We start from the raw sequence: 20,037 nt of genomic DNA on the forward strand, positions 1-20,037 counted from the left end.
TTATTATCTCAGTGACTCTATTTTTTATATTATATTCATTAAAAAATGTTTCTGGAGGGAAAACCTCTTTTGAATACTATACGGGGATGTTGAAAACATAGAGGGAAGACTTTGATAGGCACCATTTTGGTCTCTGAATTGTGTTACTAATATTGATAAAGTGAATGCCATAATAATACGTCCCTGGATGCATGTGTTCTAATTTCAAAGACGTATCTGGGCCTAGACGTAGGAGGCCTAGAGGTAAGGAATTAAAATATATTAAAATAATGTTTTATAATCAAACTTTTTATTTAGTAAACGGTTCCTTTATTTAATTTCGAAAAGATACTCAGAAACTTGTCAGGACTCTCCTGACAAGAGGAGGTTGGCGAGTAGGCGCCCATACTAGCCTAGGCTCTACTATAATAGCCTCTCTATTATAGCTAGGCCTAGGACCATGCATGCATTCAGCATCAAATCAACGCGGACTGTACCATGCACACTGGATGTAGGCCTATTACGCCTGCCTGTATGTATTAATTGCAATCACCAATGTAAACTGATTTCTCTGTTTGTTGCTATCCTCGAAATAATACTAGATAGCCAGTAATTGATTTACAATACATAAAAAGAACAATAAATAATCGTAAACCGTATCCATACTTTTAAAAACTAAAGGTACGGTAATTATAGAGGGCGCTATGTAATGTAGATGTTAATCAAATAGGTTATTGCATTGGTTTTCTGCAAGCCAGCTGTGTAGCCTAGCGGGCATGTGATGAGGCTTTGGCTTAAGGGGTTGGGGGTTCGATACTCTTCTTGACGTCTTTTTTTTTATTTTTTTTTTTAGTTTTTAATTTAAGAGAGATTATTTAGAGGGTTAGGTTTTTAATATTTAGGAAGGAGTTTAATATTTAGGAAGGAGTTTAATATTTAGGAACGAGTTTTATATTTAGGTACGAGTTTTAGGAATGCAATTTTACCGTACTTTTAGCAAACGGAAGCGCCCTCTATAATTACCGTATCTTTAGTTTTTAAAAGCATGGATACGGTACCGTATCTTTAGCAACGGCGATAAATAATACTGATTTAGTTTGTTCGCTTATTAAATAAAATATGTTCTAGAAGTAGAAATCTGATTTTGCATACATATGCCAACATCAGAAGTCTCCCATGTATGTTTTTGTTATTATTAAAACAAATTATAGTATAAATAATGAATACACTGTTACTGGAGTGTTTCTTCATATATGATGCAGTATTTGGAGTAATAATGTATTTAATGTACTGTAGGCTACTTTAATATTATTGTTTAAAACTATTACATTTTTGCAATGAAAAGTTTACACTAGGAGGTATATACTGCCCTCATATCAAAGTAAGCATGAACTTTTGTGGCACTTATTACAAAAATAACATCCAAAGGTTGTTTATGATATTCAAATAAATCGTCAATTTTGTTGAGGGCAGCAGCTATGTAAACTGTAGACCAATTCATAAACTGTCTTTTTGTAACTTTTGATTCAGAATTCATTAGTTGATTTTGATTGTTCTAGGTAAAGTATGATATTAAAATCTACAGAAAAATTATGCAGAAAGTTAATGGTGTATTGTAGTTAATTTTTGTAAAACCCAGAATTATATTTATAAAATGTGAAAGTAGGTATAAATTAAATGTGTGCATTCAGCTGTGAAACGATATTTGAAAGAAGTAAAGAAATAAAATGAAAGAAATTGTGTATTGACGTCAATGCTATTCAAACAAGTAAATCCCTATTGTGAGAAATCACTGATACAGGTTGAATGTTAACAATCAACAAGTTGGTTTAAATATTTTATCTTTTGACTGGTAATATTCTACACTGTAGTAGTAGATAGTTAATACTAAATACTGTACAAAATTTACAATATCTATTTTTTTATTATGAAAAGGTCTTGCCTTAATCGTCTTGAATACTGCAGTCGTGCATGAGACCCTGATTGTAATATTTATATAATTCATATACTGCATTCAGCAAACTTTTTATTTTGTGGTCTAAAATCTAGGACCAAGACGCACCCCAACCACCCAGCTGGACCAATGTAATGAAACTAATACTAAAAGAGCTAACCAACTAACTAAAACCAGTGCAATAACGTTACTATTTTACTATAACTAATAATTTTTTTGTCTTACAAAAATTCTTTGAATTATTTGATTAAAATATTTTCCCTTTTTTTTCTACTCATCATAGTCATTGCACCTATATTTATTTCATTAAAAGACCTACTGTAAGAAGTAGGGTTTTGTCAAGTAAAGAATATTCTCTACTCCATGGTTTTGTTTAATAGCAATTAATGTGTAAAAATGTCTCTCTTATTCCAGACACTAGATACTATAATAATAAGGTATTAAAAGTATCAAAATAACACAATCTAATTTAAAAGTAACCACAACTAACCTGTTTTTAAAATATACAGTATTAGCGACTGATGGATAGAATTCCCTGTTCTTTATATCTACCTATATCATTTTTATAATATTGAAATTTAATTTTATTGAAAGAACCAAATAGCAGGGTTTTGTTAACAGCAGGTTGCCTAAAGAAATAAAGTATTAAAGAGAGTGTACAAACACAATCCAAATCAAAATTATCTGATTTCACAATGTATAATTGTACCACCAACTTTAATGGAATATTAGAATAAACGGTGAAGGAGTGTTATTATCACACTTCAGTAAGCTATTATGAATACTCTGATTGCTAAAAAGGTTTACAATTGAAATTCCCCTGAGTGCATGTATTTTATATAGCAGGGTTTACACTGTATTACAAATTACATACAGAGGCGATATGCTTATTCCCATTACACAGTCTAAGCTCCTGGGTGGTGGCAGGATGGATTTAAACTGAAATAAAACCTTATTTGGGAATGAAAAATAAATTTCTTAGGTGGATCAAATTTGAGACCCACACACCTCCTCCCCCAGGTCAATGCAAAAGGCTTTAAAACACTACACTACATTTTGCATAAGGCACTGGGCATCCAAGAACAGACAAGGAATGACCTGGTTTAATGTTTTTAAAGTAATACAGGTATGCATTATTTTTACAAAACGTCAACAATTGTAGGGATAGTGTCTTTAATAATATAACAGTGATTTGAAAAATTAACTAAAAATTACCATTTTTTACAATAAAAATTGTACAATTAAATATTTATTAACCATTAGTATTATGTAGGCTAATCTTGCAATGCTTTCATTCCTGATACATTAAAATATAGAAATTATTCAGTTGAAATGGATGAAGCATAATAGGTAGTGATCAAGTTTTTTTAATCTGTTCTGTACCACAGAAAGGAATATCTTGTATATTCATAGCACTTTTTAATAATTGATCAATAAATAAAAAGAAATTAAAGTACCATAAATGTACTAATTTTGTTTTAAATGATTTAAAAAAAATCTTATTTACTAATCCTACTTATTTAAAAATAATTAGAATGTAACTCTAAAAAAGAATGTAAAACAGGGTGGAATTTATTTCATGTACTGTAGGCTACTTAAATTTATTTGTTTAAAACTACTACATTTTTTCAATGAAAAGTTTACAGGAGGTATACCACCCTCATATCAAAGTAAGCATGAACGTTTGTGGCACTTATTACAAAAATACCATTCAAAGGTTGTATTGAAGTTAAATTGTGTAAAAGCCAGAATGACTATTTATAAAATATGAAAGTAGGTATAAATTAAATGTGTGCATTCAGCTGTGAAACGATATTTGAAAGAAGTAAAGAAATATAAAATGAAAGAAATTGTGTATTGACGTCAATGCTATTCAAACAAGTAAATCCCTACTTGTGAGAAATCACTGATACAGGTTGAATGTTAACAATCAACAAGTTGGTTTAAATATTTTATCTTTTGATTGGTAATATTCTACACTGTAGTAGATGTATATACTAAATACTGTACACAATTTGCAATATCTATTTTTTATTATGAAATATCTAACTGTACTTTGTACCTTCTGTACCCTATTCTTGAATACTAGTTTTGCATAGAATTTTCATTTGGATATTTATATATTCATATACTAGAACAAATCCAAGTAACTGCAACATCTTTGTTTGTTGTTAGGTAAGCTATGATTATAAGCCCAACTAAAGATGATGGTTTAAAATTCTTCAACATTTTTTCTTTGGTTGTATATGTAAAGATGAGAGATAAATATTGTAAGCTTCATGAATGTTGTGGGTTGTAAGAATTGGAATGTTCATTCAAAGTTACAAGATTACCTATGTCAACTATTACCGTATCACCAAAATGTTACATTATGTTCCATAGCCTGAGATGAGAGTTATTGTTGAAGAAAAAAACGATTTTGAAATTATCATCCTGTTCCTTTAAGCCAAAGAATCTATTTTCTCGATATTAAAACTTGAAAACAGTAAGTATCTTGGTAAAGTGTCTGGTGTTTCAGTATTTAGACTTATATTATTTAGTATCTTTCTAGATCTTTACTTATTTTGTTAATGTGTAATATAAAATCTCTATTTTCTTTTCTTGTCTGTTTTAATATAAGGAACAATTATTTGAAGTTGATTGAAGTGAACACATATAAACACATTACAAACCTTTGTGGTTTTATAGGAGACTCCATTGTCAACAACCTAGACCTTTTAGCAGTATAGTAGGTCTTGCGTTTTTAGCCCTTTTCAACATATTTGATTCGAATGCTTGTTTTTCCTTTTGGGCCGTGCTTAGGGGTTTCCGTAAGCTCAAGGGCCCCTGGGTTTAGCCAGTGAGCGCTCATAGCCGTTACGCCAATGCTTTTCAATACCTTTATATTATTTTCTGTTCTTTGGTTTTTGAATGGAAAACTTTTAGATAAAAGGGTGGATATTTAGTAGTGATGCTTGTTGATAGCTACTCACAAAGTTTCTCGTTGTCATGGAAAGTTGCACAATTTGAATTTACATATATTTTAAAATCAGTAAAAACCAGTGTTACTAATTTTACAGGTAAAAAAAAGTGTGGGTGTAACATGATAGAAAGATGAACAACAGAATTATTAAGCATAGCAAATTCATCAGAGATATGATTGGTTTTAAATGATCAGTTGATCAGCAGTTTGTGTCATTCAGTAAGGAGTGGCTTGTGCTGGTGGAACCACATCAACTTGCTTTCAGCATTCAAAATGTAGTATGATGTACATCAAGATACCTGAGCTTCGTTTGCATGTAAATGGTAACCTGAATTTTGCAAGTATTGGTGAATTGATGTAGTATGATGTATTAAACTGAGCCTACTTTACATGTGAATGGTAAACTTAGCGGTACAAGCTACATTGATTAATTGTAAGTACATATTTCTATGTTTTCCTGTACTGTATGTCAAGGTGAGGAGGCATGTTTGCATTCTCCATAGCTCCTCCTATAATCTGAAGTTTTTTTTATTTTGCCATAATACAATGAAATTACAATCAACTTGATTAGATTAGTTTTGAATGTTAGATTTTCTATATTTGTTTTCCGTCTTTTTACCTATTGCACATGTTTTATGGAATCTAAGAGGGATGGCCATGAATAGCAACTGGCATTTGATCAGCTGGAATGGTACTTCCATAAGTTGACATTTAAAAAAATGATGGTTTAAATTCACACCATTTGATTGGTCATGTAGTTTGTTGTTATGTTGTGAGACGCTAGGTCTGCTGTACGTTGTCAGCTGCTATATGTTAAATCGTTAATAAATAGCTTGTTGTGGTATGTTTATATCAATAGCTTGTTGTGGTATGTTTATATCAATAGCTTGTTGTGGTATGTTTTTATCAATAGCTTGTTGTGGTATGTTTATATCAATAGCTTGTTGTGGTATGTTTATATCAATAGCTTGTTGTGGTATGTTTATATCAATAGCTTGTTGTGGTATGTTTATATCAATAGCTTGTTGTGGTATGTTTATATCAATAGCTTGTTGTGGTATGTTTATATCAATAGCTTGTTGTGGTATGTTTATATCAATAGCTTGTTGTGGTATGTTTATATCAATAGCTTGTTGTGGTATGTTTATATCAATAGCTTGTTGTGGTATGTTTATATCAATAGCTTGTTGTGGTATGTTTATATCAATAGCTTGTTGTGGTATGTTTATATCAATAGCTTGTTGTGGTATGTTTATATCAATAGCTTGTTGTGGTATGTTTATATCAATAGCTTGTTGTGGTATGTTTATATCAATAGCTTGTTGTGGTATGTTTATATCAATAGCTTGTTGTGGTATGTTTATATCAATAGCTTGTTGTGGTATGTTTATATCAATAGCTTGTTGTGGTATGTTTATATCAATAGCTTGTTGTGGTATGTTTATATCAATAGCTTGTTGTGGTATGTTTATATCAATAGCTTGTTGTGGTATGTTTATATCAATAGCTTGTTGTGGTATGTTTATATCAATAGCTTGTTGTGGTATGTTTATATCAATAGCTTGTTGTGGTATGTTTATATCAATAGCTTGTTGTGGTATGTTTATATCAATAGCTTGTTGTGGTATGTTTATATCAATAGCTTGTTGTGGTATGTTTATATCAATAGCTTGTTGTGGTATGTTTATATCAATAGCTTGTTGTGGTATGTTTATATCAATAGCTTGTTGTGGTATGTTTATATCAATAGCTTGTTGTGGTATGTTTATATCAATAGCTTGTTGTGGTATGTTTATATCAATAGCTTGTTGTGGTATGTTTATATCAATAGCTTGTTGTGGTATGTTTATATCAATAGCTTGTTGTGGTATGTTTATATCAATAGCTTGTTGTGGTATGTTTATATCAATAGCTTGTTGTGGTATGTTTATATCAATAGCTTGTTGTGGTATGTTTATATCAATAGCTTGTTGTGGTATGTTTATATCAATAGCTTGTTGTGGTATGTTTATATCAATAGCTTGTTGTGGTATGTTTATATCAATAGCTTGTTGTGGTATGTTTATATCAATAGCTTGTTGTGGTATGTTTATATCAATAGCTTGTTGTGGTATGTTTATATCAATAGCTTGTTGTGGTATGTTTATATCAATAGTTTGTTGTGGTATGTTTATATCAATAGCTTGTTGTGGTATGTTTATATCAATAGCTTGTTGTGGTATGTTTATATCAATAGCTTGTTGTGGTATGTTTATATCAATAGCTTGTTGTGGTATGTTTTATAAACAAATATAGTAGAACCCTTATTAAGGGGACATCTTCAGGACTCAAAAAACTGTCCCATTAATAGCTGGGGGTATCCCCCAAAAAAACTGAAATAAATACCAGAATGAACAATAATTTATCTTACTCGCAAGATTGAGGTAATTGAAAATTAGCAACTAATATTTAACTGTCAAGCCTGAAATAGTATCATAATTATTATCATAATTATTATATTCATTTTTGTCCCCTTCATAGGGGTTGAATCAACCATTTGGCACACTCAAAGGTATCCCTGTCTCCTTAGTAGGAGTGTCTATGAGTAGGAGTTAGCCGTAGTGTTAAAACATTTCCCTGCTTTTTCGTGGGAATGTACAGTAGTCTCCTGAATAGGGGTGACCTCACAATAGGGGTGTCCCCACAATGGGGGTGACCTCACAATAGGGGTGACCTCACAATAGGGGTGACCTCACAATAGGGGTGACCTCACAATAGGGGTGTCCCCACAATAGGGGTGACCTCACAATAGGGGTGTCCCCACAATAGGGGTGACCCCACAATAGGGGTGTCCCCACAATAGGGGTGTCCCCACAATAGAGGTGACCCCACAATAGGGGTGACCTCACAATAGGGGTGACCTCACAATAGGGGTGACCTCACAATAGGGGTGACCTCACAATAGGGGTGACCCCAGAATAAGAGTGACCCAAATGAGGGGTTCTACTGTATTGCTTATGATCATATAGACTTTAATTATTCAGAACATATTTATATTTGGTTTAATAATGAAATATTTCCCTCAAATAACAGTTAACCTACTGTATTATTAATTTGTGTAAAAACCAATATTGCTATATTTATAAAATGAAAGTATGTACATTTTTAATAAATGTGCATTCATCTGCAGCAACACAAAGCATAAAAGAACTAAAAAACATAAAGCAAAGGAAATTCAGTGACGTCAATGCTATTCAAACAATTCAATCACTATTTTATGGGATTTTGTCTTAAATTGTGTATTTACCTCACAGCAAAGAACTTTATAACACAAGAATCTCCTGTTCTTCAATTTTCATTCAAAACACAGTATCGGAGGTACAGGGTTAAAAGGTCAAACTGGGCGACGCCATTTCACAGCATGGAGCAGCGCCCCATCCAAACTAGGAAGTCAATTACTCTACCCCCCTAGAGTATTAGCAGATCCCCTCTATGATTTTGAATTTCTAATTTGATGCGGGCGCCCTACTCCATGGCTCACAATGGCGCCACCCATTAGCTCTATTCTATCCCACAATGCCTTTCGAAACTGTTACGCGCTTCCGACGAACAGGAGATTCTAATTGTGTTATAAGTTCTTTGCTCACAGTCTTTAACAATCGTTTAAATGCAAAAGAACATATAACTTTCCACTTAAATAACTGCAAAGTTCACACCATACTTATTATAAATAGGCCCCCAAATTAAATTTAACCAGACTTCATACAGTAGTTTGGACAAATATTTGTGAGTTTTATTTTAGATCTTTCGAATGATTAAATGTATTATTCTGGTCCTCAAACTTAACTGGAAACTGAGGAAATTCAGATTAGGCCCTCTACGGACCCACGGCAGTCAACAGTGCAGCATCTACCAGATCAGCACACCGGGAGACCCTACTCTTTTCAATTAGTGTACCAAGTTTTTTAACATGGACTATTAAGTACCAACGGCTTTACGAAGGACGAGGCAATGAGAGTAAAAGCATCTTGCCTAAAGGATGCAATTAGTATGGTACAGATAAACTCGAACCCATGCCTATCATTATACTAGTCCGATATTATCATTACACCATCACTCACTTAGTTTATATCTGGAACGATATAAATGCCGAAGTAATTATTAAGAAATTACAGGACACACATCATGTTCAAATTTTTTGGTATGATGACATTTTCAAAATAAACTTGAAGATGACGCTTTTGAAAGATAAATAAATATAAGAATTGGAAGAAAATTTGGTGAATTTGTACAACTTTGAATTTGAAAACTACTTTTTAACTTCAGGCCATATGATAACATTACAACATAGGCTTAATTTTTATATAAATTCATAATCATATCTACTACCCCTTTCACACCAAAAGCAAAACTCTGAAGACACTCCATTATTTGGTGTGAAAGGTAAAATCAAGCAACTCCGGAGTTTAAAACTGCGGGCTTGAACAGCTGAACATTTTCCGGAGACACCCCGGTGTTTTGGTGTGAAAGGTACCAACATCAAACTCTGGAGTTTTTAGGTCAAAAGGTCATCCTCACACTATCACTTATTGCTTTTGTATTATTTCAACATTTACAATTTTATTTTACAAACACCGTGTTGCTAGGTTGGTGTGTGAAAGGGGTATCTCCGGAGTTTCTCGATGTTTTAAATTGTCATTTAACCCCAGGGTGTCTCCGGATATCACTCCGGTGTTTTGGTGTGAAAGGGGTGTCAGGGAAAAATTTCATTTTGTAATTTTGTTTAGCAAAATTGCTAATCAAACTGATTTTTGAGTCAAGAAACATAGTTTTGTATTGTATTTTTTGCTACACAATTTAGAAATGTGTAGCAATAATATTGTTGTTTTGTATAGCTTTTTGCTATGCTACACTGGCGAAATTATTCCCTAGGTATCTTTTCATCAGCTTTCATAATAAGTAATAATTTTCAATTTCACCTTTAATTCTGAAGAGCTGTAAGATATTCAAGTATATGGTGTATGCCTAGGTGAAATTACACGACCTACGTTATTTAAGTTTCACATGTGATAACGTCATCAAAATGAAAATGTTTTGCGTTTATTTTTTACCATTTTCAGCACTTGTGTGCAATTAATGTACGCATTTTGTCATTTTTAACCTGCTCGTATAGCATTATTTTAAATTATTTTCTTCAACACGTTGATATGTTGTTCCTCAGATAATTCCCTTCAAAAATTGCTATCTACAGTACGTGTTTCATTTTGTTATCATCATCATGTTAAAAATTGGATTAAAAGCGGGTCCCGTTATTTTCACCTATTCTGCACTGTATGTAGTATGTATACAGTATATAGTGTATAGACACAAAATAACATTTTAATTTCTTCAGGTCACAATGGAATAATTGTTTTCTGTGCACAATATTCTAGCGTATGACATATGCACGTGGCGTTTGTGCGGCGAATAACCTAACTTGTCCATAGTGATGAGTTCAAATTTAGTTCCTTTATTTTATTTATTTAAAAGAAATTGTTTGTATTTATTTATGTTTAATTTTCAATTCATTTTAATTTCTTTATTTAAGACTCGCCCAACACAAGATGTTATGTCTTTCCGGATATCTGCCTTCATTCTATTATGCATTTATTGTTATTGCTTATTTTTGTGCAATTAAACATTAATTAAAATTAAGTGTTTGGGTGATAATGAGTAATTTTATTTAGCATATAATTTTTATCATTAATCGTTTTTTTCTTTTGCAGAAAATAATTAAAACGTTGTGAAATGGCATCCTTTGAAAGCAACATAGAGTTTCGCAATTTGAAATTTAACCTTGGTAAACATTACAAAGATGAAAAATGTGATCTTTTGAAATTCTGCCTTTTGGATTACATACCTGAAGGGAACTTTAAACCAGACTATATTGCTAATGATTTATTTAATTTGCTCCACGACAAAGGTGTCATCTCAGCTGATAATGTTTGCCTTCTGTTAGAGGTTGCAGAACTGTCTGATATAAAGAAGGCCGTAGATCTAGTAAGTCAGTATATGAAAGATAATGATATTAAATATACTGATGCTCAACAGTTGTCACCATACAGAAGAAGATTGTTCACTGCCTTAATTGAAGTTGGACAAGATACGTTTAAACAGATAACGGCTTACTATGAGCTGTCACGCCTTGCATTACCAAATATTTGGAGGGTGGTTTTTTTTCTGGAAAGGGAATTACTTTTAGAAGATAAACAAGAAAAAATAACGCAGTTTGCAAATCTTCTTACGGAGCGTGCAAGAAATATACTACTTGATAATGGTAATTATTTATTTTCAGTAACATTTCTCTTATGCAAGATGTGATCATTTGTTAGTTTTATCATGCAGGAAGTCTCCTATGGTTTCATGGTGACTGGACTTTATTGTTTTTCACTGTCACTAATAAACTTTAATGCAAGATAGTTCTAATGCAAGTTTATTTCATTATTATTATTTTATTTTTTGCTCTATTGTACATACTTAGTATTGTTTAATTTTAATTTTTTAATTTCATTTTTTATTAAATTATTGTTTTACAGGAATAGGTATTATTAATAAACTATCATTAACTTTGCGATAACGGCCTGTCATGTTTAGAAAAAATGAATTACTGTAGTGTTAACCTTTAAAGCCAAGAACCATTAAAACCTAATTTTGCATTTGTGATTAATTTAAATTACAAATATGTTGTATTTTTAATTTATCAATTAAAAACATTGAATTCTAAATTGTTCTTTTTTAATTTCTTGTTTTAAAGGTGTAGAAATTGAAGTAGATGTAGACATATTTAACCCTGTTCCAGGCAAAATGTCATTACGCTTGGCTGGAGAAGTTTATGAATATTGCAAAGAAATATTCACAAAGATTAGGGAACATTTTAAAAGGGTAAACGCATCTCTCAGTTTAAGTGACGTCAAAACCGTGGTGGATCCCAATACATCACTTCTGTTTTCTCTAGATACAGATAGTCGATCTGCCTTGTCAGAATTAATGGACATACAGTCGAATGGACAGCTAATCAGAGGTTTAGCAAAAATGTTTGTTATGGAAAGTCAACAAAGGTTTTTAGATAACTGGAAGACAATAATTGATGACAAAGCACTAAAAGGTATTATATTATTAATATTGTAGTTGTTATATTGTAGGGTTTAATATAGAGTAGTAGATTTTGTTTTATTTGAATGAATGAAAACTATATATATATATATATTTATGTTATGAGTGCAATAAATAGAAAATCTGGAATAAACTGATCACTTAGCATTTTAAAATCTATGCTAAATCCATATTTATAACCATTCATGCATTATCACCAATTTTTTTAGTCAAATTTATTGTTTCTTTCCCACTATTTTACCTCCATGTTTTGCCATAATTTGTATAAAAAGGATTACTTTTTTTAGGAAAGATCTTTAAAAAACATATAGCCTAGATAAAACCATTGTAGTGAATTTATTTTAGTTGGTTCCGAGCTTTCTCAGGCGTTTATATATAACTCCACGTGACGTACACTGTCACTGAATGATAACTCATACAAAAAGTATATTTAACTCAACTAGAACTTTTATTCCTTGTAATTCGATTAATACATCTTTCTACCACTACCAGTCAAGCCTTAATATTTTCTTTATCATCTTTCCGTTTATCTACTCTGATCTTATTCTCTCTTCTCCCTCTAATATCTATTACATTCCACTTTTATACTGGACATGCAAATTTTAGGCTTCAGAGGAGGATAACATTTTCCCTCCAAAAATTATACAATTTTGATTGGCTAATAATATAAGGCGGACCTGGTCTAAAGCATCCTTCTCTAAACACAGAGAATCACAACATAAATAATATGACATTCCCCTTTTTGGGAAAAAGATTGTGTCAATCTTTCCAAAAATTTAACCTTTAAAACCATTTTACTTTAAACTATCTACTAATAACACCTCTATAATTATTATGCACGGCTTAATCCATCTGCATTTCCATTTAATGATCCTTTCTTGTAAATAACTTTAAATTTATATTCTTGTAAAAACAGAGCCCATCTCATAAGTTTTACGTTTGAATGTTTTATCTTTAGCTTTATCCTCATTTTCGTCAAACAAATTATTCATTTCTGTTCCATTCATATCATCTAAACACTTAGTTTTATTTACTTTGTTGTCATTTACTACTGTTTTCAACAATTGTACATTAGTTTCTTTAGGCGGCTCTTCTATCGGCTTAAAGTTACTATCTTTCCCTAACAATATCATTTCGTCTTGTATTCTAACATCATTTTCTATTCTGGCTTGCTCCCTAGTTAGGACGAACATTTCTTTAGCCATTGTTTCCCCACAATTCTGGTCCAAATCATGACCCAATAACATGTCCCTCTGTAATCCTTCGATTACGGCTACAGTCACTTTTCCTTTCACTATCTTACTTTCTATAGCTACCTCAGCTAAGGGGACGGTAATATCGCCTCCTATACCTCTTAACGTAACCCATTTTCCTGGCAAGTAACATTTGTTAGGCACTAGACTTTCCTTAACAGCTGACTGGGTACATCCCGAGTCTCTAAGCATAGTTATATCCTGTCCTTCTAATTTTCCTGGTATTGTACATTTCTCCATTTTATTTTCTACACTATCAATAACTACTTGGGGTCTATCTGATTTTATTCCTTCACATCTTAAGCCATCTTTCACATTCGGGCCCTTCTTAGTGTCACTAGTCTTTCCTTTTGCTACCATCTTAGGACAATCCCCTATTTTATGTCCCTTCTCCTTACAATTGAAGCATAGGCCATTAATCCATTCATTTGAAGGTTCTCTCTGTTGGAAATTTCTACCATAGTTATGGAATTTGCCTCCCCTTCCGCGATACCTATTGTATCCTTGCTGCCTAGCTCCAGGGTTACTCTGAGTCGTACTATTCTTAGGTTTACTATTTTCTTGGCCCTTATAATACGTAGGCTTATTTTCAGAATTTACGGCATTCCAATAGCCACGGCCACCTCTATTAGCTATATAATCATCGGCTATCATAGCCATATCATAGCTCTTATTTACTTGTTTATCTCTAAGATAAAGCCTCAGATCTTCAGGCATTTTATCAAGTGCCTGTTCCATTATAATCATTTCAATAATGCCTGCAGCATCATCTTCTTTTACATTAGCACATTTCATCCAACATTTTAAATAATGGGAGAGCTCATTCAGCCATTCCCTGATGGACATATCTTTAACTCTGTTTGAATTTCTAAATTTAAATCTGTAGGTCTCTGCGGACACATCATACTTTTCTAAGATTGCCTTCTTTAAGGTATCATAATCTACACATTCTTTTACGGTTAAGAATGCATATGCTGTCCTAGCTTTACCAGACAGTTCAGGTGCTAACCTAGCGGACCACGTATTCTTATCCCAACCTGTGGCTTCTGCCAAGTGTTCAAATGTTCTAAAATATATATCAATATCATCTGATTCCTTCAAAGTAGGAACCTTTACCTTCATTTCATCTACTATATTCCTAGCATTACTGTAGCTAGACCTATTTTCTAATTCCATCATTTTCACTCTTTCTTGTGATTCAATTTTTCTTAGCTCTATATCTGCTTTTAATTGGTCTTGTTGGTATTGTAATTCTAACTTTTTGTTTTCGGCCTCGAACTTCATTCGAAAATATTCGAGCATCATATCTTTAGGCATACCGCCGGGTATTTCGGGCAAATCAATATCCCTAGCCATTTTATCATATATTTCATTGACTTGGTCAACCTCTGCTTGGTCAACCATATCTTCCCTAGTATCTTTGTCTGACATAGTCTTATCTATATTTTTACCCGATCTTAAAGTTGTCATGCTAATAACAATTTTACTAATGAAATATGTAAACTTATGTATACAAAATATGTTATAAAAGTATTTGTATTACCTTGATTCCATTCAGATATGTAAAAATATGAAATCCACATAAATTTTTTAATGCAATACAATATAAGACATTAATTTACTTCAAAGTCACAAACAACGTACAAAAATTTACTTTCGAAATAAAAAATAGTTTACAAAGTCAGCTTTGCAAATCTTCTCAAAATTTACTGGGCTTCCTTCTGTTACTTCAGGCTTCAGTTTTCTTCTTTCAGATCTCGGTGAATATATATCTCCGATAAATATCCAGCAGCCTTGCTTGAGCTCAACAGTACTTCTTCTTCGTTGTAATATCCAAACAACGCACGGTATAAAAACTGTCAGGAATCCAGATCTTCGTAACCATTTAACGTTTTGGTTACTGATTTAACAGGCCCGTAGAGTAGGCACTGTCACTTCTTCTTCTTCTTCTTCTTGATACTAAATCATGTATCTTAAACAAAAATTTTCACCGCTGCCACCATGTAGTGAATTTATTTTAGTTGTTTCCGAGCTTTCTCAGGCGTATATATATAACTCCACGCGACGTACACTGTCACTGAATGATAACTCATACAAAAAGTATATTTAACTCAACTAGAACTTTTATTCCTTGTAATTCGATTAATACATCTTTCTACCACTACCAGTCAAGCCTTAATATTTTCTTTATCATCTTTCCGTTTATCTACTCTGATCTTATTCTCTCTTCTCCCTCTAATATCTATTACATTCCACTTTTATACTGGACATGCAAATTTTAGGCTTCAGAGGATAGAGGATAACATTTTCCCTCCAAAAATTATACAATTTTGATTGGCTAATAATATAAGGCGGACCTGGTCTAAAGCATCCTTCTCTAAACACAGAGAATCACAACATAAATAATATGACAACCATATAATACTAAAACTACTAAACATTATATATCTTTTAAGGTGTAGAATTATTATTAGTCAAGAACCAAGGTTATTCATCAGTTGATGATAGGAACCGACAACATGCTCTGGAAATCTTCTTCAACAACTTAGCAAAGCAAAAGAAAGCAGTTATTGGACACTGTGATAGTATTATGAAAACTCTTACTACCTATTTTAAGAGTATTCATTTATATTTCAAACAAGTAGGAGCAGGATCTTTAGTGTTATATCTAACTGCGTATGACTCTGAAGCATTAGAAAACCTCTGGGAAGCGTATTGCAATAAAACGCTACAAAGAGATTTGGCAAAAATAGTAGCAGAGGAATTGCAGCAAGAATTTCAATCAGAACTGCTTAATGTTAAAATTGATGAAGATGATTTGAAATCTGCAATGAGAAAAGTTAAAGAAATAAGTAAGAAATGATTTTTATTTTATATTGAAGATGTATAATAGTTGTCAACGTTTTTGTTTATTATGTATCTAAAGATAAATATATTTAATTTTGATTGTTTTAATGTACACTTTAATAGCACCCTTTTGGAAGAGGCTAGGTGGCACTGTATGGTGTGCAACCGAGCATGCAAACATATAAAATACAAGAAGAATTCCACAGACTGTTTAACAACAAAAAGTCTTCTGCATCTCACCTCCCGAAATTGCTTTGAAAGCTTCCTAACTTACATAAATACATTTTAGTAATAATAACACATTAAATGTATCATTGAAAGTTCTTAGCCATATGAGCAAAGCAACTTCAATTGTTATTTTAAAGTATGTTTAAAAACTGTATTTTAATTTTAATGTTAAGTGCATTGACCCTAAATTATATTAAATGCACACAGTTAAACAAAACTACAATACTAGGGATGGCTTCAATAAGTAATACATTTTCTTCACAGAAGTGACAAGACAAGGAGTATATTCAATATGCTAATGAGATTCACGGAAAGCTGATAATGTTTTTCGTTTTATTTTTACTTTTAATACAGTAGTGTTATGAATATTTTTAAATTATTATTAAATAGAGGAATCAGAGGATTTATCTTGTACATCAACCGGCAATTTACCGACCAATGTTGGAGAAGAGGAGGAAGTTGAAAAAGTAGAAATGGGTAAGTTTGAGCCTCCAGAACAAAACAGCTGCATCCGTTTTTAGATAAAATTATTATTATTATTATAGCTGTAAATTAAATTGTTAATTACTCGATACCAACACCAACATGTGTGTAGTTTTATATTAAAATTGAAATTAGCAATTTACAGTAAATCATTATGAGAGCAGTTTAGACAGGAACATCAGTACCAATTCACTCCCATGTTTTTTGGGATAGAACAAGTCTTTCTCAGATAAGCTGACACTAAAAATGTCATTTTGACCTCATAGTATTATCTTGTACACAAAATTGCTTTGAACTAATTGTACATTTAAATATATTTTCAACATCTAATACAATTACTTTTAAATCATCAAAATCATTGTCATTATCATTTATACATGTTATCAATGATTCTTTCAATTTTATGAGTTCATCTTCCAATTCGTTGGTATCAAACATATATTTATTTATTAAGCTTATTTGTTCAACACAGTGGCGGATCCAAGAGGGTCGCACCTTCAGCACGCCCCCCCCCCCCCCCTCCTATTGGGGGAAAAAGCGTAAAAAGAGTAAAGTACTTTCACTTTTGATTAAAACACATTGTTTCAGCGCCGTGCTAATTTACTTTTTATTAGATATTGCTGTTGCTGTAATTTTCTAAGAGTTGCGAAATGAATTGCGTATTTTCACCTGAAACGCATTTTGGGAAATTTTCATCGGGAGAACATTATATCATTTGATGCCACCAAAAACACCTGAGAAAAAGATATTACTCACATTTGAATGATGTACTGTACTATATTGCGTGTACTATATTGCATGACGTACTATATTGCATGTATACAGTATATTGAATGTATATATTGCATATACTATATTGCATTTACAATATTGCATGTACTATATTGCATATACTATATTGCATATGCTATATTGCATGTACTATATTGCATATACTATATTGCATGTACTATATTGTGTGTACTATATTGCATATGCTATATTGCATGTACTATATTGCATGTACTATATTGCATATACTATATTGCATGTATTATATTGCATGTATTATATTGCATGCACTATATTGCCTGTACTATATTGCATGTTTATAAAATTATAATGGTGTGGTCTTATTTTTTCACATTTCAGAAATCTCAGTGGAAGAATATAATGAACTGTTGACTGATACAGCAAATTGGTATGACCAACTTGGATACCTCAAAGCGTTGAAACTTTTATACAAAGACCATTTGAAAAAATCGAATGTAGTGGTGTCTAAAGCTGAAAGTGTCTGGGATCTACTACAGGATTTAACAGCCTCTGGAAGTTTGAGTTCATCAAATCTTACTATTCTATATGACACAATAAAGATAACCAAGCAATTTGGCTTTAAGTCAAACGTTAAGAATCAACCTCCAGAAGATATTAAGAACCATGTAGTATCAATGTTGACATCTTACAGACAGAGGCTTTTTCAGCTGGGACTAGAACTTAAAGAGGATGAAGTAGCAAAACTAGATTTTCTTTTTAACAATCCATTATTAAAGAACTATCCAGATAGCTGGAGCTTGATTAAGGATTTTGAAGACAGAAAGATCATTGATAGAGATTACACAAGGATGGAGGAGTTTCTAAATGTTTTAGAAAGAAATAGGATGACAAAGTCTAGGAAGATTTTCCTTGATGGTTAGTTTCTTTGGTTTTCTTTTTTGTGGGTATATATATATATATATATATATATATATATATATATATATATATATATATATATATATATATCCAGATCTTGTTGGCCGATTGCTACGTTCTGAAGAACTCAAATGGCCGATTGCTACGTTCTGAAGAACTCAAATGGCCGATTGCTACGAATTCAAGACTTTTTGGCCGTTTGCTACTGTCATTTTGCTACGTTGGCTATGGACGTTTGCTACGTTGGAGTTTTCATTGCCCATGTGACGTCACTTCCGTTATTTCTTCTTCGAAAATTGAAAGGAAATGTGATGTGCGATGAAATTATGATTTGCCATTTGCCACGGATTTCAGGCTTTCCAACAACTTTATTTATTTATAAAAAATAATTAATGTACGTAAGTTTGTGTATTTTGTACCAAACATAGGCTAGGAGCCTAGGCAGGTAGGGTTTTTACCCATATCGGGGCTTTGTTGTTAGACTCGAAGTCTTTTCAAATCAAATAAATCATTTGATTATAGCCTAGGTAGGCCCTAGGCCCGGCCTAGGCCTATAGGGCTCATCATAGGCAAGCCTAGCCTAGGCCTATAGGCCTAGTAGTAGTAGGCTACTAGGCCTAGCTTAATAGAGGACCTAGGCTTAGGCCTAACCTACTAGGCCTGTAGCCTACATAGGTAGGTAGGCCCTAGCTAGGCAGGGCCTGTCTGTAGGCTATACAGGACTAGGCCTAGCCTAGGTAGGCCTTATGCAAGGCTTTTTTATGCTGTATGTGTTTTACACTACAGTACCTTTTAATTAGTAATAACTAATACCTGTGTTTAATTTTATTTCTAAATGTGTTATGCAAATTGTTAAATAATTATTTTATTTCTTTTAGGTTGTGATATTATAATATATTAATATAAAAAGATGTGAAAGTTTTAAAGCCCATCCTAAAAGTTAGTTGAGAATAATAACCAACTAATAATGTTAGTGGAAGAACATTCGTCTTGTCTGGAATCAATGAAGATGATGTAGCTGACGCTGTGCAGAAATACTAATAATAAAAGATGATGATGAGAATACAAAATACAGTAATAAATAGCAAATGATAGTAGTAGGCCTGTGTTTAACTTGAAACAAGGTGTCAAAATCATTAATAAAAACTAATTAATAAAGGTAAATCAGCAAATGTGTTTACTTTACTGTAGTTTTGTATTTTTCTCAATAAATTAGTGACGTACAAAGCTGAGGGTGGGGTGGGTTACTATTTCCAAGTACCTAGATTAAGTTTAGTAAGCTTCTACAGTAATCTACACCAAGTAAGTTTGTATGACAAAATGTTATCAAGTACATGCAAACATGATGTTATATTTCTTTTTAAACGGATGAATAGAGATTATAATTGAATACATTGACTATACAAGATTGTTTTTTTAACTTGTTTTTGGTCGAAAATAAATAGAAAATAACATTGGAGCATGTTAATAACATGTAGTTGATAACATTTTATATAATAAAAACCATATGTTGACAGACACTAATAGAC

General features: G+C 32.2%; 1 protein-coding gene across 2 annotated transcripts; it reads left to right on the plus strand.

Annotated features, from left to right (window-relative positions):
- Positions 1 to 221: 221 nt before the first annotated feature.
- LOC140046461 (uncharacterized) lies at positions 222 to 19,661 on the plus strand. 2 transcript variants are annotated; one of them, XM_072091110.1, is made up of 8 exons: positions 222 to 243; positions 4,993 to 5,328; positions 10,640 to 11,190; positions 11,668 to 12,018; positions 15,736 to 16,131; positions 16,745 to 16,831; positions 17,969 to 18,505; positions 19,387 to 19,661. In XM_072091110.1, the coding sequence occupies exons 3-8, from the start codon at positions 10,662 to 10,664 to the stop codon at positions 19,407 to 19,409; spliced, it is 1,923 nt and encodes a 640-aa protein (XP_071947211.1). In that variant the 5' UTR covers positions 222 to 243; positions 4,993 to 5,328; positions 10,640 to 10,661; the 3' UTR covers positions 19,410 to 19,661. The 2 variants fall into 2 exon arrangements, with proteins under 2 accessions (XP_071947211.1, XP_071947213.1); XM_072091112.1 differs by having other exon boundaries at positions 15,742 to 16,131.
- Positions 19,662 to 20,037: the final 376 nt, after the last annotated feature.

Source organism: Antedon mediterranea, chromosome 4 (genome assembly GCF_964355755.1).
Source record: "Antedon mediterranea chromosome 4, ecAntMedi1.1, whole genome shotgun sequence".
Classification (NCBI taxonomy): Eukaryota; Metazoa; Echinodermata; class Crinoidea; order Comatulida; family Antedonidae; genus Antedon; species Antedon mediterranea.